This window comes from Anabrus simplex, chromosome 5 (genome assembly GCF_040414725.1).
Source record: "Anabrus simplex isolate iqAnaSimp1 chromosome 5, ASM4041472v1, whole genome shotgun sequence".
Lineage (NCBI taxonomy): Eukaryota > Metazoa > Arthropoda > Insecta > Orthoptera > Tettigoniidae > Anabrus > Anabrus simplex.
In genome coordinates this window covers 425680975-425707154 of record NC_090269.1, presented here as the reverse complement: position 1 = coordinate 425707154, position 26180 = coordinate 425680975, and the positions used below count along the sequence as shown (strand labels likewise).

Sequence of the window (26180 nt, the reverse complement as noted above, 5' to 3'; positions counted from 1 at the left end):
AATTTCTGCCTATGGATATCTCTAATTCTCCTTTCCAGTATATTCATCCCTCTCACTTCTGTCTTCGACCAAACCTCCCCCCACAGGTGTCCTAATCCTATCCTCCCCAAATATCCCTTTATTTTTTCTAACCATCCACCTTTATACATGCTCTTAAATTGCTGTGCATATGCTGCCTGTAATACTCTCCCACCTTCCTGTCTTTTTAAATTCATCCAGTATCTAACTATTCTTTTCACACCCTCTGATTCCAAATCCTCCCCACACATTAATTCCGCCCCTACATTTGCTGTACACCTCGGTAAGCCCATTACTAACTTAGCAAAACTACTAACAATCCTTCTTAGTTCCTCTCTTTTCTCATCCAGCCCCCAAACTTCTGAGCCGTATAATACCCTCCCAACGATTACCGACCTGAACACAAGTCTCAGTGTTTTATAACTGATCCCCGGGTACTTAACTAGCAAATTTCTGACTGAGGCTAAGGCTGCCAATCCTCTATATTTCACCCTTTTGATCTGGTAACTCCAAGTTCCTTTATCATTAAAAATAACTCCTAGATATTCCAACTTCCTTACCTGTTCCAATCTTTCTCCCTGAATTACCCAATTACCTTCTATCTTTCTTCTTTTGTCCACTTGTACTACTAATATTTTAGACTTATTTCCATTAATTTTCAATCCCCATTTCCTCGCAAATAGCATCACTGACTCTAAGGCCCTATTCATCGCCCCTGCGGTTAGCGTCATCAATAACACATCATCCGCAAATATCAGTCCTGGTACTTCAAAACCATTAATTACTGGTACAGCCCAATTTTCTGCCTCAAACCCCTCTAAAATATCGTTGATAAATAAAATAAACAGTATTGGCGATAACTTGCATCCTTGTTTTAAACCCACCTTGGACTCTAATGGTCCACTCAGTCTCCCTTCTCCCAATTTTACACAAAACCTGACAACCCTATATATTCCTTCCACTGCCCTCAACATCTTCTCCGAAATCCCTAGCCTGCCTAATTTCTCTAATAGGGCCTCTCTATTCACCTTGTCAAAAGCTTTCTCAAAATCTATTGCTGCTACATAAACCGTACTTCTAGCCATATTCTTATACTTTTCTAAAATAGTCTTTACTATCATTATATTATCCACTGTTCTTTTCTTTTTCCTAAATCCCCCTTAGTAATCTGTCAAAATTTCATTTTCTTCCACCCACCCGCTTATTCTGTTCGCTAACACCCCAGTATATATTTTACTCAAAGAATCCAACAGAGATATACCTCTATAACTGTTCACATTGTTCCTACTACCCTTCCCCTTGTATATAGGGCATATAATTCCTGTTTCCCATTCCTTAGGGTAATTAGGGAGGTGGAAGTAGCTTCTGCAGCTGTCAGAAAAGATATGACTGACCAGAGGAGAGGGGATCAAATGAGTTGGGTAGGGTTGAGGCTCTGGTCTTGGGGGGGAATCCCATTGTTAGATATGCGGGGAAAGTGTGTGGAGGAAAGGGAACCGGGGTAGACTGTTATCCAGGAATTAGGTTGAGTCAGATGTTGAAGAAAGTAGAAGAGAAGGAGGAGAGAAAGGAGCAGGTGGTAATGTTTCACGTTGGTACAAACAACGTAAGGCAAGCAGGTATAAGTACCAACATAGTTGGGAGTGTGTGGAATCTGATAAATGCAGCAACGGGTGAAGTTTAAAGAAGCAGAGATTGTTATCAGTGGAATACTGACTGGAAGCTGATTGTTGATTTAAACGAGACTATGAATTGGGTATATGGGAACCTGGGAGTGCGATTTCTAGATCCTAATGGATGGGTAGGAGATAAGAATCTGCGCTCAGTTGGCCTTCACATAAACCACAGTGGTACATATAAGTTAGGCAATTTGTTTAGAAGGGTTATAAGGGGGTACATTCAGGGAAACGGGGCTATCTAGGGAGCAGTGGTAAGGGTAAAGGGATCTGGAAGTCAAGTAGGGATGACATAAAAATGATAGCATTGAACTGTAGAAGAATTGTAAAGAAAGGAATAGAATTAAGTAATTTAATGGATATATACTTACCAGATATTGTAATAAGAGTTTAATCATGGCTGTGAAATGATATAATGGATGTAGAAATATTCTCACAGAACTGGAGTGTGTATCGTAGAGATGGGATAGGAATGGTAGGAGGGGGGCGTATTCATTCTGGTGAAAGAAGTATTTGTAAGCTACGAAAAAGTTAAAGATGACAAACATGAATTGTAAGGCTCATTTCTAAAGATAATAGGCAACTTGATGTCTTTGGAGTGCATAGACCGGGAAAGGGTAGCGCTGACATTGCTTCAGAATTATTTATAAGATAATCAGCTGTGTGGGAAACAACATGGAGAGGAATGTAATTGTAGTAGGAGATCTCAATTTACCAAATGTCAATTAGGAAGGTAATGCTAATGACAGGAAGCATGACCAACAAATAGCAAATAAGTTAATATAAGAAGGACAGCTGATTCAGAAAGTGATGGAACCAACTAGAGGGAAAAATATCCTTGATATGGTGCTGATAAAACCAGATGAGCTCTATAGAGAAACCAAACTCGTAGATGGTATTAGTGAACATGAAGCTAGTTTTGGTATAGTTAACCTGCAACCTCTCGGAGACAGCGTTCTTCACCTCCTCATCGGTCTGGAAACGTCGACCATCGAGCTCCGTTTTGAGCTTACCGAACAGATGAAAGTCGCATGGCGCTAGGTTGGAACTGTAGGGTGGATGTTGCCAGACCTCCCACTTGAAACGCTGCAGCACTCAGTAACTCAAAAAATGGTCAATCGAACCTGGTTAAAGAGGGAAATTAAATTCGTGTATAAAAAGAAACAATTTCTTAATCACGAATGTGATAGAAAGGAAGGTCTTAAAAGGAGGACTATTAGGCAGTACCATATGGCTGATAAAGCAGGCATGAGGGAGTTTAAAAAAAGTAACTATGATCGGTGGAAAACAGTAAATAAAAATGTAAACATACTCTGGGATGGGTTTGAAGCAATCGTTGAGGAATGTGAAAATAGGTTTGTACTTTAAAGGTAGTAAGGAATGGTGAAGATGCACTTAATTATAACAGAGAAATATAGATACTAAGAAGGAGGTGCAGATTGGAAAGAAATAGTTAGTAATGGCTGTGGAAGTAAAGAGAAATTGAAGGAACTTACTAGGAAATTGAATGTCACAAAGAAGTCAGCTAAGGATAACATGATGACAAGCACAATTGGCAGTCATACAAATTTTAGTAAAAAATGGAAGGGTAAGTTATGTATAGGTACGAGGGCAATCAGAAAATAAGTTGTACTTCCCAGTTATGGCCATTTATTACACCACCTATACAACAGCAACATGACTATAACGACATGCGCTGTAACGTCACTTTTCCACATAGTTTCCAAGAGACTCCAAACATTTCTGCGAACGCACAACCAACTTGTCAATGCCGGATACATAGAAATTTCTTCCAGCATTCTGCAACCTCTCGGAGACAGCGTTCTTCACCTCCTCATCGGTCTGGAAACGTCGACCATCGAGCTCCGTTTTGAGCTTTCCGAACAGATGAAAGTCGCATGGCGCTAGGTTGGAACTGTAGGGTGGATGTTGCCAGACCTCCCACTTGAAATGCTGCAGCACTCAGTATTTCAAAAAATGGTCAATCGAACCTGGTTAAAGAGGGAAATTAAATTCGTGTATAAAAAGAAACAATTTCTTAATCACGAACTATACACTACTCATCTCAAAGCGGCAACCGCCCTTTTACCGTTAGAATAGAATTCTTTCCTCATATTTAGCAGAGATAAAATAGAAAAGTTAATGGATAAGAAACAGGTTACTTTAAATAAGAAGTTAGATAACCTAAAAGAAGATCGTTCGAAGAAGGGGAACGAGTTACAGTTTAAATCAGCAACTAGACAAATCACATACCCACCCGCTGTCGAAAATTTATCAAAAACTATTTTTACAGAACAGGAATTGCAAATTTTGAGTAAAGGCCCGAAATATAATTGGCAGGCTACTAATAGAAGTAAGGAGTTAACCCTTACCTTAGCTGAAACCGAAGCAGCCATTCAGACCCTTCCATTTGAAATGCAGAACGATTTGAGATATGAGGCTAAGAAAAAAATTCCGTCCCTCATAAACGGTTTCAGGAATAACACCCATAACACTAGAGCAAACAACGAATTACAACGGAAAATCAAGCAAACTGACGTAGTCGTAACCAAGGCAGACAAGAGAGAATCAATAGTTATTCTGAACAAATCCGATTACATTGAGAAAACCGAAACCTTTTTTAATAACAACAAGTTCAAAATAGTAAGTAAAGATCCCAGCCTAAGGATTCAGAGAAATTTGAAAAGTATACTCAAACAAAGTACCTTTCTTCTTAGTGAGCAGGAATCACAAAAGCTGATTAATATGAACCCAGGACTCCCTACTGCAAGAGCCTTGCCCAAATTGCATAAAAAAGATGTACCTATTAGACCGATAATCAACTTTCGTAAGAGCCCTACATATAAAACATCGCAATACATTCATAGATTCTTAACACAAAATTACGTCTACTACGCCAACACAGCCGTAAAAAATTCTAGCGATTTCTGCAAGAAAATTAAGGACTTTAAACTCAAATCCTCTCATACAATATGTTCCTTCGATATAAAAGATATGTACACCAATATCCCCATAGAGAAGGCTATTAAAATAATAAAAACCAACCTATTAGAACATAAAAAGGTAAGCATACCCGAAATAGAAGAGTTTATTGTTATCCTTGAATTCGTACTTAGAACTATTTTATGTTTAACAGTAAGATTTATCGGCAGGATGGCCTCCCCATGGGCGCTCCAGCCTCGGGCATACTAGCAAACATTTATTTGGATTACTTGGAACATTCCTACATTATAGACCATATCAAAGGACTTGATTTATGGGTACGCTACGTTGATGATACGAACGCCATAATTGACAAGGATCATAATGACAGTTCTAGCGTTTTACACGCGTTGAACACCTTAGACCCCAATATACAGTTTACTGTTGAAGAAGAAAATAATGGTTCGATAAATTTTTTAGACGTGACCACAACTAAATAAGACAACCAATTTCACTTTGGAATTTATAGAAAACCTACATTCACCCCAACAACCATTCATAGTAACTCCCTACACCCCGATTCACACAAAAAATCAGTGTACGACAGTTTTATTAATAGAGCTTTTGAAATCCCGTTAAACAACAAAGAGAGAAATAAAGAAGTAGCCTTTATTCGACAGCAGGCCCTTATTAATGGTTTTAATTTAAAAACCATTAACGGATTAATTGCCAAACGCAAGCATAAACTGCAAACAAACTTAACAAAACAATCAGAGCAAACAAAAAAGTATGTAAGGTTCACCATTAACAATCCCAACATTTATGCAATTACCAATTTATTCAAGAAGCATGACATCAAAATAGCGTTCTCAACGAATAACAATACAAGACATAAGTTTTTCAACTACAGTATGGTCAATTGAAATAGCGAGGAGCGGTTCCAGGCTTCAGGTGTTTATAAACTGACATGCAATCGGTGCAAGGCCACATACATAGGGCAGTCAGGACGTAACTTCACAATAAGGTACTTAGAACACGTCAATGCGGAGAAACATAAAAGATTCTCTGCAGTGGGAGTACACATGAGTGAAACAGGCCATAGATTCACAGACATTAAACAAGACCTAGCAATTCTCAATAGGCTAAACAAGGGAAGGTTAATGAACAGTCTAGAAAATATTCATATACTGTACTTCTAGACAAGTCATTTAATAAGGACAAGAATTTGAATGAAGTAAACGAACAGAGAAACCCCTTATTCGAATGCATATTGAGATACATTGAGTTATTACAAAGGAAGCAAACACGCCCAGCGCACACTTCAAGCAATCACAAGGCCGACACGTCACAAGCAGAAACCACCTCCCCGCCCGATATAGCAAGTGACGACACATCCGCATTTCCCCTCCCTCCTAACCAGGCTAACTCACGAACTACAGCACACAGTTACAATACAAGGTTGAAGGCAGCCGGATTAAACCCACTCCCGTAGCACGGGAACTTAAACAAACATACATGGCAAGGGTAAGTTCATACTTCCATACTTTCCAACAGTCAAAGACTTATTATCCGTCACGTTTTTCAAATTCCAACTAATAGCCGCATTTTTCCTGCCGGTTACAGGTCGTGATACACACGATCCAACTTTTTTCGATTCAAACTACAAATAGCAAACTTCATATTCGAAATAAGCCACACCTCTCCACCCAACAGGAGATAAGAGACGTGAAAACACCGGATGCCTTCTTAAGGAAACTTTTTACCAACAGTTCAACAGAAATACTTCACATAGTGCATACAAGTTCTTCAGTAATCAACGAACTTATGGAAAATTCACAAGACTTATAGTGAACTATATTTTAGACCATCAGTGTTTTTAACATTAAGATTTTTAATAATAAGTCACAGTTTAACTAACAATTGCCTTCAATGCATCCCCCCCTCTACACCCCCCCCCCCCCCCCCCCCCCCACACACATCCATTCACACATGCACTACTAACACTTGTTTTTAAGGTTTTAAGAAAATTGTGAGACTGTTCTTAGCTAATTTTACTTTTGCCAAATGTAAGCAGCTGATGATGAATGCATTGCATTCGAAACATGTTCTGAACTTTTAATTTAATGTCTACTGAAATAGCCCAAGGCTAAATAAAAGTGAAAGTATCGATCAGGTGGATTCTTGTTCCTTCAATTAATTAATTGGCAGCATTTCTCTCGTTTGGCGGGCCTTGTGAGGTGTTGCGTTATTATGCAACAAAATCACACCGGCGCTCAATTTCCCCCGGCGCTTCTCTTTAATCGCTTTATGCAACTGGTGCAACGTTTGACAATACAACGACGCGTTGGTTGTCTTTCCTTTCGGCATGAATTCCGCGTGCAGCAAACCCTCCATATCAAAAAACACTGTCGCCATAACCTTACCAGTTGAAGGTTGAACCTTAGCCTTCTCTCGTTGTGGTGATGTGGGGTGCACCTATTCCATTGATGTTCGCTTCATTTCGGGAGGTGAAGTGGTGGACCCACATTTCGTCGCCTGTGACGATTCGCCGCAGAAACCCGTTGCCGTCTGCGGCATAGCGTTGCGAAAATGCCAGGGAGGATTGGAAACATTGTCCCTTGTGCTCATCGGTGAGAACACATGGGACCCATCTTTGACAGCTTACGATATCCAAGGTCCTCGTGAACAATGGCGAACACACTGCCATACGACATGGTCAGCTGCGTTGTGATTTATCTCAGTTTAACGCACCGGTTCTGTCTAATGATCGCATTCACACTGCTGACCTTTGTACGGGTCCTGGACATTGCGGGCCTGCCTTTGCGATGGTTGTCCGTGATATCTGTGCGTCCGGCTTCGAATTGCTGACACCACTTCACAATACCTTGCCGGGAAATGGCCCGGTCCCCATACACAGCACTAATTTCACGATGAATGTCCGTGCAATTCTTCCTTTTGGCCCATAGGAATCGGATTGTCGCACGCACCTCATATTTGGAGTGAACATCCAGTTGATGCGCCATTGCATTTGGCCACTATTCACACAATACTAGACGAGAACCACAGCGACCTAACAGACGTGTGGACAGTGCGTGTTCCTTTCTCCGCTGTGCCCAAGTTTGCGACACACAGCGCACTGCTGTGGCGCGTTAGTGCAACTAACCTTTTGATCCACCTATGTACTTCAAGACATAAAGTGGTTCCAAGAAGGACATTCCAGGAATCATTAATGAACAAGGGGAGTGTGTATGTGAGGATCTTCAAAAGGCAGAAGTATTCAGTCAGCAGTATGTAAATATCAAATTGATTATATAATGATACAACAACAGTACAGAAACTGCCTAAAGAATGCTAAATGTTACCCAGGAGCTGACATTTATTCTGATCATATATTAGTTATAGCAGAGGTACTAATTAAATTGAAAATAACATAGAAAGGAAAGAAGAGAGAGAAACTGAAAGGCAATGACAAGTGCAGAGAACCAGAGGATGTGTATCATAACAATAATACGCTAGGAAATGAAACAAAAAATGTAGAAAGGAGATGGGAAACTTTTAAAAATGGTATACAAGAAGTAGCTAAGGAAATGCTTGGAGTCAAGGAGAGGAAAAGGAAAAAGAAGGAATGGGTAAAATAAGAAATGATAAGCAAAATAGAGGAACGCAGGAAATGGAAAACAGTAAATACAGAAGAAGGAAAGTTTAACTACAGGAAGTTAAATAATGAATTAAGAAGAGAAACAGAAAAAGCAAGGAAGAAATTGTTGTCAGAAAAGTGTGAGAAAGAAGGGAAATATGACTTGATGTACAAAGAAGCAACAAATATAGTATTCAAAGAAAAGGAACAACAGCAGTAAGGAAATAGAGGCTGCAGATGGCACAATGATATATGAACCCCAAGAACCATCTCCAGTTTCCTGGGTGTGGTATATGAAGCCTCCTCTATCTCATCCTGTCCTTATACAATTCCTCCTCCACCAACTTGTCCCAATCATGACATCATTCTTAACTAAATCTATCCATTTCCTTCGTGGCCTTCCCATGGGTCGTCTCCCTTCTACATTTCTGTCAAATTCCTTCCTTGCAGTTCTGTTAACTGGCATCCTCTTCATGTGACCAAACCACTTCAGTCTTGATATCTGAATCTTATTGAGGAGAGAATCATCTGTTTATACTTCTCTAATTTTATCTTTCCTGGTTTTCTGGATCATAGTGCATAGGAATTTCATTTCAGCTGCCTGGAGTTTGGAGTTATCTCTATTGGTCAGTGTTGTGGTTTTGAGACTGTATGTGAGAATTGGTGTATATTAGGACTTGTACAATGTCATTTTTGTTTTCATAGGTATTTGCTCATTCCACAGCAGGTGTCTTACCTGGTGGTAAAATTGTGTTGCCTTATTGATTCGATTGTTCACCTCTTGTTTTGCTAGGTTGTCATTTGATAGAATGCTACCCAAGTATTTGAAAACTGGAATGCTGTCCAATTGGGCTTCATTTAACATGACTATTGGTTCTGCTCCTTCCCCATACATTTTCATCACCACCACCGTCTTGGTCTTACTGATGTTTAAACCATATATCTTAAACTCCTCATTCCAGATTTGCATTCTCTCTCCCAATTCCTCTTCTGAGTCACTCCAGATCGCAGCATCATCTGCAAACGTGAAGGCTTTGATATCTCCATGTTATTTCCTTTTAATAGATTTAATTACTCCATCCATCACAATAATAAATAGAAGTGGTGACAATGAGCTGCCCTGCTGCTCTCCTCTCTTTCTTTCAAACCAGTTTGACAAACTATGTCCTACTTGAATACAACTTCATTCCCACTATACAACATTTTCACTTTGTCTATGAGGCTGTCTTGCACTTGAAGTTCTTTCATGCATTGGCAAATTCTTTCCTTTGGTACACTGTCGTATGCTTTCTCAATGTCCAAAAATATTAGAAATAAAGGCTTGTTCTTCTTTCAGTATTTTTCCATTAGCATCCTAATTGCAAATATAAGGTCTGTAGTTGACCTTCCTGGTCTGAAACCATACTGCTCTTCTTCCAAAATTAGTTCAACAGTATCTCTGATTCTGGTCTCTATTATTTTTTCCAATATTTTCAGGACATGAGACAGTAGCGTAATACCGCGGTAATTAGTACATTTTCGTCTGTTTCCTTTCTTGAACAGAGGTACAATGATGCCCATCTTCCAGTCCTCAGGAATAGAATTTTCCTCCCATATCTTGTTGAACAATCTGTAGAGCCATTGGATTCCTGGAATTCCTGCCACTTTCAGCATATCTGCACGTAGTTTGTCTATGCCCACTGCCTTTGCTTTCTTCATGCTCTTGAGCGCATTTTCAACCTCAAGCCATGTAATTGGTGGTTCAGTTGTGGTTCCTCGACTTGGCTGTCCTCTATCCGTTGTTATGTAAATTTCCAATTTCTTTGAAATCATTTAAGAAAAGGCTAGGAAAACAACAGATAGGGAACCTGCCACCTGGGCGACTGCCCTGAATGCAGATCAGTATCGATTGATTGATTGATTTTATATGTTTCCTGTATCTCCATTCAGCAATTTTTCGAAATAGAATTTGAGTTCCTGTTTAATTTCTCCCTCTTCTTGTGCCCGAGTTCCATCATCACATTCTATTGCTTTTATGGTCTCTTGATCCCTTCGCTTGTTTTTCACTACTTTGTATAGCAATTTCATATTTCCTCTACTGTCCTCTTCCAGTTTGTCTGCAAACTCATTCCATTTCTTCTCTTTTTCTTCCCTTACAATGTTCTTTACAGCTTCTTGTTCCTGTATACTCCTTGGAGTCTTTGTATTTCTTGTTCATTGCGTTCTTGTCCCTGTTTTTGTTTTCCCTTGTCCATTGCCTTCTTTATTTGGTTTCTTTCTTTCATCGCTATTTTCACTCTATCATTCCACCATGGTGTCTCCTTTTTTCTTTTGATGGAACTTGTAACTCCACATAGGTTTTTGGCTTCTCCCACAAAGGTGTCTTTGAAAGCTTACCATTCTTCATCAACGTTGGTTACTTCACTTTTCGGCAGACTCTGTTGAGTCCTTAGTTTGTATTCTTCCTTTATTTGGACTTCTTGCAACTTCCAAGTTTTAACCCTTGCTTTTTTCATAATAATTTTCTGCGTTTCATTAGTCTTATGTTTGAAGTCTACTACCAGCAATCTGTGGTCACTGTCCATGCTTTCACTAGGGATGACCTTCACATCTGTGATGTATCTACCACCATCTTTATTTGTGATTGCGTAGTCAATCAATGCTCTATACTGGCCATCCCAACTGTACCTTGTTACTCTGCGACTGTCTCTTTTTTTGAAGAATGTATTTTTTATTATAAGATAATTTCTTCTGTACAGATCTAATAGTTGTTCTCCTTCTGGGTCCCTTTGTCCAAATCCATGTGGACCAATAATCTTCTCATACCCCAGTCTGTATACCCCAACTTGCGTATTTAGATCTCCAATAATGTTTTCCTCATTAACTGTATCTTCCAGGTCTTGCCGAAATTTCCCTGTCTTCCTCAATGCAGCCTGTCTGTGGGGTATACACTTGTATGACGGTATACTTAGTGACCTCCAGTTTCATGAACATTTTAATGATTCTATCACTTTTGCAGATAACTTCAGCTGTAGCATCAGTCCCTTTGTTAATTAAGAATCCAACACCATTTTTCGCTACCTTCTCCTGTCCACTCCAGTATAATTTGTATCCTCCACGAAGTGTCTTACATCCAATCCCTTTCCATTTGGTCTCACTTAATGCCAATATTTGATATTTTTCTTCTGTCCATCATGTCTAGGAGTTCTTTTACCTTTCCAGTTAATGATAGAATGTTCATAGTTCCAATTTGGTATTTGAATCTCTTATTTATTTTGGGTTTCCTTTCAGAACATTTTATATCGTTAGCCTTAAGGTCATGATACTTTACAATTGTCTGAGAGGACATGTCAGTCCTGTCTATAATCTTCTTTCCGAGGCTCTTATTGAAAGTGACTGTACTCAATACTCTCCTGCTGACTTGCTAGGCCTAACGCATAAGAGGATATTCTTTCAGGGTTTACTCCCTTAGCCTTTGAGGATGCCTTCCTCGTCCTACAAGGCAGTAGGTTCCATCTGTACACACCCAGAAGGATGGGTTGCATCTTCCGCCATCTCCACCGTACCAAAGTCCATCTTCTCCGCCGTAGATGCCATTGAGGTCTTCCCCCTTAAAACAGGGCAAGGGCCCTCCATATTTATGACCTCTGGAGAGAGGGTGTCCCAGTATTCTAAAGCCCCCAGGAATTAGACTACCTGTTGGTCTGCGGATTGTATTAGTTATTTCAAACCAGCCCTACATACTGTGGGAGCCCCTTATCAGCCACCTGGGGACACGCTCTGTAGGGGTCGGGTTCCTGTGGTTGCTTTTTGGTAGTTAACCCCACTCACAAGGATGATGATGAGTATGTAAAAATTGTTGGTTACAAGGATAATGTCCAGATAGAGAAGTTGACTAATACTGAAGAAGTATTAAAATAACAATGACATTTACAATAAGATACAGAAGTTGAAAACTAGAAAAGCGGCTGGAATTGTTAAGATTTCTGGTGATATACTAAAGACAATAGGTTGGGATATAGTACCATATCTGAAGTACTTATTTGATTATTGTTTGCATGAAGGAGCTCTAACAAATGAATGGAGAGTTGCTATAGTAGCCCCTATGTATAAAGGAAAGGGTGGTAGACATAAAGTTGAAAATTACAGGCCAGTCAGTTTGATATGCATTACGTGTAAGATTTGGGAAAGCATTCTTTCTGATTGTATTAGACATGTTTGGAAAATTAATAACTGTTTCGATGGAAGGCAGTTCGGGTATAGGAAAGGTTGTTCGATTGAAGCTCAACTTGTAGGATTCCAGCAAGATATAGCAGATGTCTTGGATTCAGGAGATCAAATGGACTGTATCACGATTGATCTGTCTTAAGGCATTTGATAGGGTGGATCATGGGAGACTACTGGCAAAAATGAGTGCAATTGTACTAGACAAAAGAGTGTCTGAATGGGTTGCTATATTTCAAGAAAGTAGATATCAGAGAAGTAGAGTAGGCAAAGTTTTATCTGACCCTGTAATTATTAAGAGAGGAATTACTCAAGGCAGTATTATTGGACCTTTATGTTTTCTTATGCATATAAATGATATTAGTGAAGAAGTGTATTCAGAGATAAGGCTTTTTGTAGATGTTATATTCTGTATAGAGTAATAAATAAGTTACAAGATTGTGAGCAACTGCAAAATGACCTCGATAATGTTGTGAGATGGACAGCAGGCAATGGTATGATGATAAGCGGGGTTAAAAGTCAGGTTGTGAGTTTCACAAGTAGGAAAAGTCTTCTCACTTTTAATTACTGGGTTGATGGGGTGAAAGTTCTTTATGGGAATCACTTAAAGTACCTAGGTGTTAATATAAGGAAAGATCTTTGTTGGAGTAATCACATAAATGGGATTGTAAATGAAGGGAGCAGATCTCTGCACATGGTTATGAGGGTGTTTAGGGGTTGTAAGGATGTAAAGGAGAGGGCATATAAGTCTCTGGTAAGACCCCAAATAAAGTATGGTTCCAGTGTATGGGACCAGGATTACTTGATTCAATAACTAGAAAGAATCTAAAGAAAAGCAGCTCGATTTGTTCTGGGTGATTTCCAACAAAAGAGTAGCATTACAGAAATGTTGCGAAGTTTGGGCTGGGAAGACTTGGAATGAAGAAGACAAGCTGCTCAACTAAGTAGTATGTATGTGTATTGATTGGGTGGACCATAAACCTAACATTGTTTCTTAATAAGTAGTACGTTCCGTTCTGTCAGCAGAGAGATGGCATGGAACGACATTGGTAGACAAGGAGTTTTAGTGGTATCTTTAAAAGTAGCAAAGATCAGAATATGAAGATAAAGTTGGAATTTAAGAGGACAATTTGGGACAAATATTCATTTATAGGAAGGGGAGTTAGGGATTGGAATAACTTACCCAGGGAGATGTTCAATAAATTTCTAATTTCTTTGAAATCATTTAAGAAAAGGCTAGGTAAACAACAGATAGGAATCTGCCACATGGGGACTGCCCTAAATGCAGTAGTGAATGATTGAGAAGAATGTAAAAGAATGAGCTGATGATTAGCAGAACCAAGATGACTTGGTGATGAGTAGGAATTGTGAAACAGTCCATTTGAAGTGATCATGTAGCTTTGTTTCCTCAGAAAATACCATGTTTGGGTCATCAGTCTGTAGACAGATTTGATGCAGCATCCCATGCCACCCTATTCTGTGACATGTACCCTAATCTGTTTCATATTCATGCCTTAGTCTACCCCTTCTGTTCTTACCACTACATTTCTCTCAAAAACTGGACTGTATGGAGGATGTTGCCATACCTCCCACTTGAATCACTGCAGCAGTTGTGACGTTTGGCAGGCCGTGTGAAGTGTTGCTTTATCGTGTTCGGTAATCTGAAAAAGGGTTTCATTGGACGATGATTCCGAAATGATGAGGAGGTGAAAGCAGCTGTTTCCAGGTGGTTACATAGCGCTGGAGGTGATTTCTACACATCCGGAATTGAAAAATTAGTTGACCGTTGTGAGAAATATTTACAGTCTCTTGGTGACTATGTGGAAAAGTGAACTTACATTGTACATTATCATAGCTTTGTTGCCTATGTGTAGGTGGTTTCATAAATGGCCATAACTTGGAAGTGTCCCTTACTTCTTGATTCTGCCTCGTATCTCTTTATTCACGATTCAGTCTATCCATCTCACCTTTAGCATTCTTCTGTAACACCACATTTCAAAAGCTTCTATTCTCTTTCATTCTTTCTTTCTTAGTTATTGTCCATGTTTCACTTCAATACAATGCACACTCTGCACAAAAGTCTGCAAAAAGATCTTTCTAATACCTGTATCAGCGTTTGAAGTGAGCAGATTTATTTTCTAAAGAAATGCTAGTCTGCATTTTACGTCACCCTTATTTCTGCCATCATTAGTTTTCTATTCAAATAATAATATTCATCTACTTCCTTTACGACTTCCTTTCCTTATCTAAATATTTCCTGCTACACCTCACTTCCTTCGCCTGCACTCCATTACTTCTGTTTTAAATTTATTTATTTTCATCTTGTACACATTCAAAACTGTGGCTATACAATTCAGCAATTTCTCCAGATCTTCTGTAGACTCGGATGAAATAAGTCATCAACAAATCTTCAGTATCATTGCTTTCTTGGTGGTATGCCATTTGCCAAGCAGAATACGAATGTTGTATCATATTTTATGTACATATTACTGTCACCTGATTGTATTATGTGATCAAATAGACACAGGGAAAGAATTTCAGTTTGTTGCTTTAATTTGTTACAGGGAAAGAATTTCAGTTTGTTGCTTTAATTTGTTACATTAGTGTACTTCTAGTATGGCATGAGCACCAATTATTCCAACCTATTCTGGATTTTAACTTGTGACAGATTCAAAACTATCAGTACTAGGCCATTTATATTTTGTAAGCCATCATATCCAATATAAAATAACTTTAAAACAAAGTTTCTTTAAAATTGCAAGGTCAAGTTGAAAATTGGCTTTTACCAAGCTACATAGCTGTAGTCGCTTAAGTGCGGCCGGTATCCAGTATTCGGGAGATAGTGGGTTAGAACCCTATTGTCGGCAGCCCTGAAGATGGTTTTCTGTGGTTTCCCATTTTCATGCCAGGCAAATGCTGGGACTGTACCTTAATTAACGCCACGGCTGCTTCCTTCCCACTCCTAGCTATTTCCTGTCCTATCGTCGTCATAAGACCTATCTGTGTCAGTGCAACATAAAGCAGCTTGTACAAAAAAAAAAAAAAAAAAAAAAAAAAAAAAAAAAAAAAAAAAAAAAAAAAAAAAAAAGGCTTTTAGTGTGATGAATGACTAGCATTAATTTAGTGATTTCATATGAAACAAACAGTTTTTCTACAGTATTTTACATAGTAAAATACTACATTTCTTTGATGCAATTGCTGTCACTTTATTGAATTCAATTTATAGGTCATTGTGGATGTTTCTATCTGCTTTGGTGAGGAATAGTTAAATGTTAGGTAGATTGTTCATACCCTATTAAGAGGATAAAAAATAAAGAAGAGAATTGCCATCAAAATATGCTGATAATTATTCCATTCTTTCTTAAAGCCATGTGATCATGGATTCCTGGACAAGGCTGCTGTACTCCAAGTTACTCGACGAGGTGCCCAAGCTGTGCACTTCGTAGATTCTCCTCTTACTGTTGGAGAGATGGTCCATCAGACTCTGGACTGGGAACGAAGGCAGGATCACATGCAGCAGCATTCTGGTAAATAGTTCATGTCCTTCAATTGTCATTTCTTCCTCTTGCTATGGACCATTTCTCTGTGGGTCACCATGTCACTAGATTGTCTCAGCATCCACTTTTGTTGCAGTGTATTGTTATTAAGGAAAAAAAATGTTTGCAAGTTAGCATAGAAAAATGAGCATGGAAGTTTTGAATCCAAGCAGGCAGACAGGCAGCCAGCCAGCCTTGTGTGTATCAAAGAACAATAAAAACCATCAAGAAACAAACTACAATGAAACATCGTTAGTGTGTTCTTCATTAACACGTTTTCCCGCTTAGCATGTCGTAAATTCGAAGTTCTGATTCTCATTGTATTAAATCTATATAAAAATACCTCACTTATCATGTCACGAATTTTTGCTGTTACCGCTTAATACGATCATATTTTTCCTAGCCCTGAAATTGTTATTTGTCATCCCTTGTGGAAGGTGCGTGATTTCCAACTCGGGTAAGAGCCGTCGCCGCAGTTGCGCAATAACTGGAAAAGGCCTTGAATTCTTGAACTTCACAGGATAAAATGCACCTACGGGGAGCAAGCCATTAGCCAAAGAAATGCTCAGTTTTGTTTGCCGGTTAGCAGTGAAACTGCAGAATAACACAATGAGCCTGTTTGTGCTTGTGTTTCGCATTCCATTCAGAACATTGTCTGTTATACGTATGTTTTAGTTATCACATAATCTGTTTAATTTCATTTGGCTGAAGATGGCCACTAAGTGGCTGAAACTAGTCCCAAGACTTACGTAATATCATTTACTTCATATATTGTATTGAAAAGGTGGACCCTCTTATCAATTTATTCTTATAATTGCACTTCAATACAGAACAAAAATGAAATTTATAGCTTATAATTCCATCCAGAAGTTAGAAATATATTTCGTGTTTAGTTGTACAGTGACCGAGCTCGATAGCTGCAGTCGCTCAAGTGTGGCCAGTATCCAGTAATTCAGGAGATAGTGGATTCAAGCTCCACTGTTGGCAGCCATGAAGATGGTTTTCCGTGGTTTCCCATTTTCACACCAGGCAAATGGTGGGGCTGTATCTTAAATAAGGCCACGGCCCACGGCCGCTTCCTTCCCATTTCTAGCCCTTTCCTCTCCCATCATCACCATAAGACCTAACTGTGTCAATGCGGCGTAAAGCAACTTGCAAAAAAGTTGTACAGTGAAGGGTAGCGAGTATTTGCCGCGCGATAGCCTACATCTGGAACTTAATCATGTGAAGCTCACCAGTGTAGTGTATATTTGTCTTGTGATAGCCTAATTATACAGGGTGGGCACGAATAATTGACATATTTGAAAAGGAAAGCAAAGGTTATGTACTATTTTGTTGAAATTTCGCACACACCTCCCCTGTTTCATGGAGATAACTATAGAGGTGACACTGTGGCTTTGCCTCCGAATGCCTGCATTCCCGTGAGCTTTCTGCCATGGCCGACCACTGCCGACTCTCCGTTCAGCAGCATGCCAAAACAGTTGTCTTTTATTGCAAATCAAAAAGTGTTATGGCAACACAAAGGAAATTTTGAGCTGTATTTCAGACTAGGTGGGCACCAGCAAGGAATACCATCCTTCGCTTATACAGAAACTTTGAAGAGCAAAGCAGTGTGAAGGAAGAAATGCGACCACGTGCACAAGCAGTTCGATCTCCAGAAAACTTTGCTGGGCTGAGGGTCGCCATGCAGCGCAGCCTACGCAAGTCAACACGGCGAGCGTCAAGAGAAAGTGGAATATCGCGCCATCCAGTTCAAAGAATGTTACACAGTGGCCATCAATTGTATCCATACAAAATGACTGTACTACGCAAGCTAACAGATCTTCACAGGCAGAAGAGATTGCAGTATGCTTTATGGACTCAAGATAAAGTACTGTTCAACACTTGGTTCTCTGATGAAGGCTATTTTCATCTCAACGGGGCAGTTAATAAACAAAATGTGCGTTTTGGGGCTAAAGAAAAACCAGACATTATTCATAAAAAATCATGTATGGGGAAAAAGTGAGTGTGTGAGTAGCTCTGTCTAGTCATGGGTTAATTGGACCAATTTTTTCAGTCAGACAGTTAATGCACAGCAATACAAGGACATGCTGGAGAATGAATTCATGCCTCAACTTCTAGCAATGGAACTCCCTATTCATACGCAATGTTTTTTCCTTTACGTCGCACCGACACAGATATGTCTTATGGCGACGATGGGAGAGGAAAGGTCTAGGAATGGGAAGGAAGCGGCCGTGGCCATAATTAAGGTACAGCCCCAGCATTTGCCTGGTGTGAAAATGGGAAACCACGGAAAACCATCTTCAGGGCTGTCGGCAGTGGGGTTCGAACCCACTATCTCCCGATTACTGGATACAGGCCGCACTTAAGCAACTGCAGCTGTTGAGCTCGGTACGCAGTGGTTTATGCAAGAAGGTGCAACACCTTACACATCTAACAATGTTCTTGAGATTTTGAGGGCAGTATTTGGTGATCGTGTAATTTCTCATCGCTACCCACAGTACAGCAATAATGGCGGATTCTTCTGTCCTCCTTTAAGCGCAGATTTTAATTCTTGTGATTTCTTTTTATGGGGCTATTTGAAAGAAAAACTCTTTGCTTCAAGACCTCAAAGCCGCATAGAAGTGCGTGCTCGGATTGTGCAGCTCTGCAGTGAAATTCATGAAGACCTGTGCCGCAAAGTCGTCAGAAACATGCGTACTCATCTCAGAGAGGTTGTTCGCCACAGTGGAGGTCACATTGAACATGTGATATAGTGAAATGTTGGTATTTCCAGGGTCCAAGCTACCTGTGTCTAAAATTTCATTAGTGTTCTGTGAAAAATAAAGTTGTTATTGTAAAATTAAATGTGTCAACTATTCTTGTGCCACACTGTAGATAAGGAAAAGTCATGAAATTCCTTACTAATGAAGGCAAAATTAAAGTCTATCAGCAAGTCGACTGGCATCTACATCTTTAAGCGCACAGACTTGGCATGAATGTTGAAACTCACACCTTCCAGTTTCGAATCAATCACTCGAATCGGTCTTCGTCGGTCGAAGTTTAGTTCGATTCAAAATGGCGGCCAAAGTCATTGCACATGACCATGTATAACTTCTAATTCATTGTCTAAGTGTGTGACCAGAAAAATTATGTTTAATAACTCACTGGTCCGAAATAAAAGGCTTCTACTAACATTTGTTTTGGAATAAATCTGTAATAATACTTCAATATTGTTATGCACCCCGTTCAAATGTTTTCATATTTTGTTGTTTTCAGTGCACTATTGTTATTTTATAATCCCCAGTGGAATTAGTTTTCGTATTTGTTCTCTTGTGTTTTTTTCACGCCTTTTAATACTCTCTTCTCATAGATTTTTCACTGTACCCGCAGATATACAATGTAAAATCCCCCTATGTCGGAAAAAACATATCTAGTATTTCCATATCCCTGTTGGATAGTTTTTATTTGTGTATTCAGTAGTATATTTTCTCGCTTAACATGTTATTTTTCCTTGTCCCCTTACCCCCTGTGGGTGGGGGCAGTAGAATAACACCCACGGTATCCCCTGCCTGTCGTAAGAGGCGACTAAAAGTGGCCCCAGGGGATCTGAACTTTGGAGCGTGGGTTGGCGACCACGGGGCCCTTAGCTGGGTCCTGGCATTACTTCCACTTACTTGTGCCAGGCTCCTCACTTTTATCTGTCCTATACAACCTCCCTTGGTCAACTCTTATTCTTTTCCGACCCCGACGCTATTAGGTTTGCGAGGGCTAGGGAATCTTTCATTTTCACGCCCTTCGTGGCCCTTGACCTTCTTTGGCCGATAACTTCATTTTTTGAAGTGTCAGACCCCTTCCATTTTCTCTCTCTGATTAGTGTTATATAGAGGATGGTTGCCTAGTTGTACTTCCTCTTAAAACAATAATCACCACCACCACCACCACCACCACCACCTTGTCCCCTGCAGAAATGTCTAGAGGGTCACGCTGAGGGAGTTCAACCAGTGAACAGTGTCATCACCAGATGCATGTAGGACAGGTCAGCTTCCTGGCAGTTTTCTTTTCTGGACAGTCCTCCACAATGGTTCTTGTGGTCTGCTGAACACCACAGCCCCCATTGGTGTAGTGTGACTTTGCTCAGACCATGATTTGTTCTGAATCTGCTGACACCACGTCCTTCAGGAGCTCAGGTCAAATTCAGGGAGCTTCTGCATGGGATTGGTGATCAGCTTGCTATTCCTCGAGATATTGTCTTGCCATTGTCATATTCATTTAGTGTTACTACAGAAATTTGGCCCCAGCTTAGCTGCCATTTCCAACTAATAATAAAAATGATGTTCGTGACATTTCCTTTGCATTGTATCCCAATTAAATGATCACTGATATGTACAATTTCTTCTTGTATCAAGTCAGTCCATAGAAATTTATAAGAAGATACCACAGAAAAATGCATTTTACCATAGTGTGAGGAAGAAGGAAGTGATATGTAAGATGCATTTTGTCCTGTACTAACATTGTACAGCAAAGACTGGACACTGACAAATGGACAGGAGAGCCAAATCCAGGCCAGTAAGATTAAATTTTTAAGAGATGTTATAGTATAGACAAAGAAAGACAGGGTAAGAAATGAGGATGTTAGGAAGTAAATCGGAGTAGAAAATCACCACCACAAATTTCATGTTTCCAGCTCCTGGCAGTTCGAGATGTTAATGGTACCATTCTATCTTCCTCTATCCAACCACCATTGCTCTTCTTCAGCACTGTTCTAGTCCAGATTCCTCCTCATTATGCTGTTCTTGATTGAGTCCAGTCACCTCACTCTGGGTCTTTCAATATTGCTGCAGTGTACTATGTACATGGGGGTACTACAAAACTAATGATCAACTTTTCTCCCTACAACTATACATAGAAGCACTCTTACTACTTGTACGTGAATTTGGTTCAACCAGTTCCCACGTACGGTGTGGTCGTGACACTTGTTCAAGATGGCCGTTACACTTGACACCCATTAAAAGCAGTGTGCTGGTATAGACTTCCTGTGTTGTGAGAATGAGAGTCTGAAACATTTACAAGATATTGAAACAAGTGAATGGAGATGACACTGTCAAAATTGAAAGACTTGCTTGGTGGAAAGAGATCTGAAGGTACTCCATCGTGACGGTTGCTTAGTTGTACTATGCAGACGTACATGCACTCATTCCAAGGTGGTGTAAGGCATTTTCAAGGGACAGCGATTATGTTGAAGAGTTACATTGTGTAGCATTTGGAAGATGGTGGATTCGAATCCCACCGTCAGCAGCCCTGAAGATGCTTTCTTGTGGTTTCCCAATTTCACACCAGCCAAATGCTGGGGCTGTACCTACCTTATCACCAAAAATCTTCAATGTACAGAGGGTTGCCCTAGTTAAGTTTGGATGATTTTGTTGTACTTTTTGTCCTAGGCGATTCCGTTTTCCTAGACCCTGTTGCGCTCGATGTGTTAGCAGCAGGCACAGACTACTGCCCTGCATCTCAATTTCCACTGTAGAAGACTTCGACGGAGTACAGGAAGAGGCATATTTTCCCATAGCCCTTGCACACTTTCCAAAGACACTCAATAGTCTAGAAGAAAGCCCTCTTTTCAGGTGACCAGAGCACAGAAATCCATTGGCGAGATGTCTGGGGATTTGACGGGTATCACTAAATGGTATGATACGATCACCCATCTGGCGATGGGGAACGTACGAATTTGGAAATATTTCATTCCGGGCTTGTGTCAATGTCATACACCTGTCAATGTCATATGTAGCATACACCTGTTATGTTATGTGACCCTCAGGCTGTTTCTGACAGTTCCGCCAGCTTCCACTTTGAACGCTAGCGCTGTACCGCGTCCAGGGAGCCATCTGGTAATGAATGAACGTACCATTTCTATTTCTACGTTAATGTCTAAATTCAAACCTCATTGTTTAAGAAGCCTTTCTCGTGGACAGTCGAAATTTTCTTCTGATGACGCAGAGCAAAGTTCTCTGCGAAACATAAAGAATTTCACCTTATTTTCTTGACACGGCATAGCCCAAAAGCGTATATCACGTCTATAAGTACAGGCCGTGAAAACATCAGTGGCAACAATAAAGCCAATAACATTATTATTGTGTACGGACATGTAGTCAGAAGAGAACAGGCCCGGAGCTTAAACGGGGTATCAAAGGCCTATGCTGATAATGTATAAATTTACAGACCAGTTTCTTTGTGAACTGTCCAAGGTAATAAAACTAAATTTTGCTAGGACGTAGATACATATCTAATACATTTATTAGTCTACTTTCTTAGTTCTAGCTTTATTAAAATTCAAGATATGGATTTTAAAAATTTATTTATTTTTAAAAAACTTTTATGATCAAAATATGTGTTATAACACTACCATCATAGATCCACATAAAAACAATAATGCTGTTAATGAGAGAGAGAATTTCAAAGCTCTATCTTAAGTAGTTTCTGAGAAAATGGGAAACTATTGCAAAAAAAAAAAAAAAAAAAAAAGTTTATCAGAAATCACACTTGAAAGTGTAATGCCACTTACAAGACGTGGATGTTAACATGCTTTTTACCATATAAACACCAGATATTAAGTGATAGCAACCAATGTAGCCAACTTATGCAACAGGATGTTTACTATGAATCGACATAAATTACCGAATTATAGAGTAAATAGTTCCCGAGGTATTTTGTTTTAAGTGAACAAATGCTCACAAAATCTGGAGAAGAGGCTTGTGCAGTAATATATTATTTTTAGATTTAGTTATCCAAAATCAATGAAACATACATCAAATTAAAGGGGACATACATATATACATTATCATTATAGACTGTTATGCCTTTCAGCGTTCACTCTGCAAGCCTCTGTGAATTTACTAAACGTTGCCACAATGCTCGATTTGCAACTAGTGTTGTGGGCTCATTTAGTTCTATACCTCTTATCTTTAAATCGTTAGAAACCGAGTCTAACCATCGTCGTCTTGGTCTCCCTCTACTTCTCTTACCCTCCATAGCAGAGTCCATTATTCTCCTAGGTAACCTATTCTCCCCCATTCCCCTCACATGACCCCACCACCGAAGCCGGTTTATGCGTACAGCTTCATCCATCGAGTTCATTCCTAACTTAGCCTTTATTTCCTCATTCTGAGTACCCTCCTGCCATTGTTCCCACCTGTTTGTACCAGCAATCATTCTTGCTACTGTCATGTCTGTTACTTCTAACTTACGAATAAGATATCCTGAGTCCACCCAGCTTTCGCTCCCGTAAAGCAAAGTTGGTCTGAAAACAGAACGATGTAAAGATAGTTTCGTCTGGGAACTGACTTCCTTCTTACAGAATACTGTTGATCGCAACTGCGAGCCCACTGCATTAGCTTTACTACACCTTGATTCAGTCTCACTTACTATATTACCATTCTGGGAGAACACAGAACCTAAATACTTGAAATTATTGACCTGTTCTAGCTTTGTATTGCCAATCTGACATTCAATTCTGTTGAATTTCTTACCTACTGACATCAGTTTAATCTTCGAGAGGCTAATTTTCATACCATACTCATTGCACCTATTTTCAAGTTCCAAGATATTAGACTGCAGGCTTTCGGCACAATCTGCCATTAAGGCCAAGTCGTCAGCATAGGCCAAACTGCTTACTACATTTCCACCTAACTGAATCCCTCCCCGCCATTTTATACCTTTCAGCAGATGATCCATGTAAACTACGAACAGCAAAGGTGAAAGATTACAGCCTTGTCTAACCCCTGTAAGTACCCTGAACCGAGAACTCATTCTACCATCAATTCTCACTGAAGCCCAATTGTCAACATAAATGCCTTTGATTGATTTTAATAATCTACCTTTAATTCCATAGTCCCCCAGTATAGTGAACATCTTTTCCCTCGGTACCCTGTCGTATGCTTTCTCTAGATTTACGAAACATAAACACAACTGCCTATTCCTCTTGTAGCATTTTTCAGTTACCTGGCGCATACTGAAAATCTGATCCTGACAGCCTCTCTGTGGTCTGAAACCACACTGGTATTCATCCAACTTCCTCTCAACGACTGATTGCACCCTCCCTTCCAAGATGCCAGTGAATACTTTGCCTGGTATACTAATCAATGAGATACCTCGATAGTTGTTGCAATACTTCCTGTTCCCTTGCTTATAATTAGGTGCAATTACTGCTTTTGTCCAATCTGAAGGTACCTTACGAACACTCCACACTAACTTTACTACTCTATGAAGCCATTTCATCCCTGCCTTCTCACTATACTTCACCATTTCAGGTCTAATTTCATCTATTCCTGCTGCCTTATGACAATGGAGTTTATTTACTATCCTTTCCACTTCCTCAAGCATAATTTCACCAACATCATTTTCCTCCTCCCCATGAGCTTGGCTGTTTGAAACACCACCAGGATGATTTCCTTTTACATTGAGAAGATGTTCAAAATATTCTCTACACCTCTCCAGTGATTCCCTGGGATCTATTATGAGTTCACCTGAATTACTCAGAACACTGTTCATTTCCTTTTTCCCTCCCTTCCTAAGATTCTTCATTACTGTCCAGAAAGGTTTCCCTGCTGGTTGACCTAGCCTTTCCAGGTTATTACCAAAATCTTCGCATGACTTCTTTTTGGATTCAACAACTATTTGTTTCGCTCTGTTTCTTTCATCTACGTACAAATCCCTGCCTGCCTCGGCCCTTGTTTGGAGCCATTTCTGATAAGCCTTCTTTTTACGTTTACAGGCTGCTCTCACTTCAACATTCCACCAAGATGTTCGCCTTTTCCCATCTTTACACACAGTTGTTCCTAGGCATTCCCTTGCTGTTTTTACTACAGCATCCCTGTTTGCCACCCATTCACTTTCTATATCCTGAACCTGCTTACTGTCTACTGTTCAAAACTTCTCACTAATCATATCCATGTACTTCTGTCTAATTTCCTCGTCCTGGAGATTTTCTACCCTTATTCGTTTGCAGACAGATTTCACGTTCTCTACCCTAGGCCTAGAGATACTTAGTTCACTACAGATCAGATAGTGGTCTGTATCATCGAAAAATCTGCGAAAAACTCTTACATTCCTAACAGATTTCCTGAATTCAAAGTCTGTTAAGATATAGTCTATTATGGGTCTGGTACCCCTAGCCTCCCATGTGTAGCGGTGAATAGCCTTATGCTTGAAGAATGTATTTGTAACAGCTAAACCCATACTAGCACAGAAGTCCAGCAAACGCTTCCCATTCCCATTAGCTTCCATATCTTCCCCACATTTACCAATCCCCCTATCGTATCCTTCAGTTCTATTCCCAACTCTCCATTGAAATCGCCCATTAGCACTATTCTATCCTTGCTGTTGACCCTGACCACGATGTCACTCAATGCTTCATAAAACTTGTCAACATCCTCATCTGCACCCTCACATGGTGAATACACGGACACAATTCTTGTCCTAATTCCTCCAACTGACAAATCTATCCACATCATTCGCTCATTTACATGCCTAACAGAAACTATGTTGCGTGCAATGGTATTCCTGATAAAGAGACCTACCCCAGACTCTGCCCTTCCCTTTCTAACACCCGTCAAGTACACTTTATAATCTCTTTCTCGTTATCTCCCCTTACCCGAATATCACTTACTCCTAGCACATCCAGATGCATCCTCTTTGCTGACTCAGCCAGTTCTACCTTCTTTCTTCCATAAGCCCCATTAATATTGATAGCTCCCCATCAAATTCTATTTCGTTCGCCAAGTTGTTTCCAAGGAGCCCCTCGCCTGTCAAATGGGAGTGGGACTCCATGACTCCCATAGGTCCGAGGCTTGCTTAAAATGTTCTGAGCTCGGTAAATTCATGAAGCAGGATACTACCCTACTTTAAAGGGGAAACTCCAAATAATAATTTTTCATAAAAAAACTAAAAATATACTTTTTTTACCAATACCAACTAAAAATATACTGTTTTTACCAATACCACTGTTTGTACTCCCCTTAATTCAGATGGACAAGGACCTCCAGGAAGACCTAAATGGAGGTGGGTGGATTGCTTATTGTTTTTCACTCAGCTGATCCAGTAGACAGGACAAAATGGAGGACACGACACAGCATGACAAAGTTTGATTCTATAACTTTTTTAATAGGGATTTAGTCATTTTGCTTGGCTTTAAAAGAATGATAGTTGGACCAT

The 26180-nt window shown here is 39.8% G+C and overlaps 1 protein-coding gene across 3 annotated transcripts in view; it reads left to right on the top strand.

The window, feature by feature from the left end:
- Positions 1–26180, top strand: part of LOC136874196 (alanyl-tRNA editing protein Aarsd1) — a 142002-nt gene that overhangs the window by 29416 nt on the left and 86406 nt on the right. For all 3 annotated transcript variants that reach the window (XM_067147808.2, XM_067147810.2, XM_067147809.2), the window contains exon 3: positions 15824–15983. In XM_067147808.2, coding sequence (XP_067003909.2) covers positions 15824–15983 — 160 coding nt within the window. The remainder of the gene's footprint in view (positions 1–15823; positions 15984–26180) is intronic.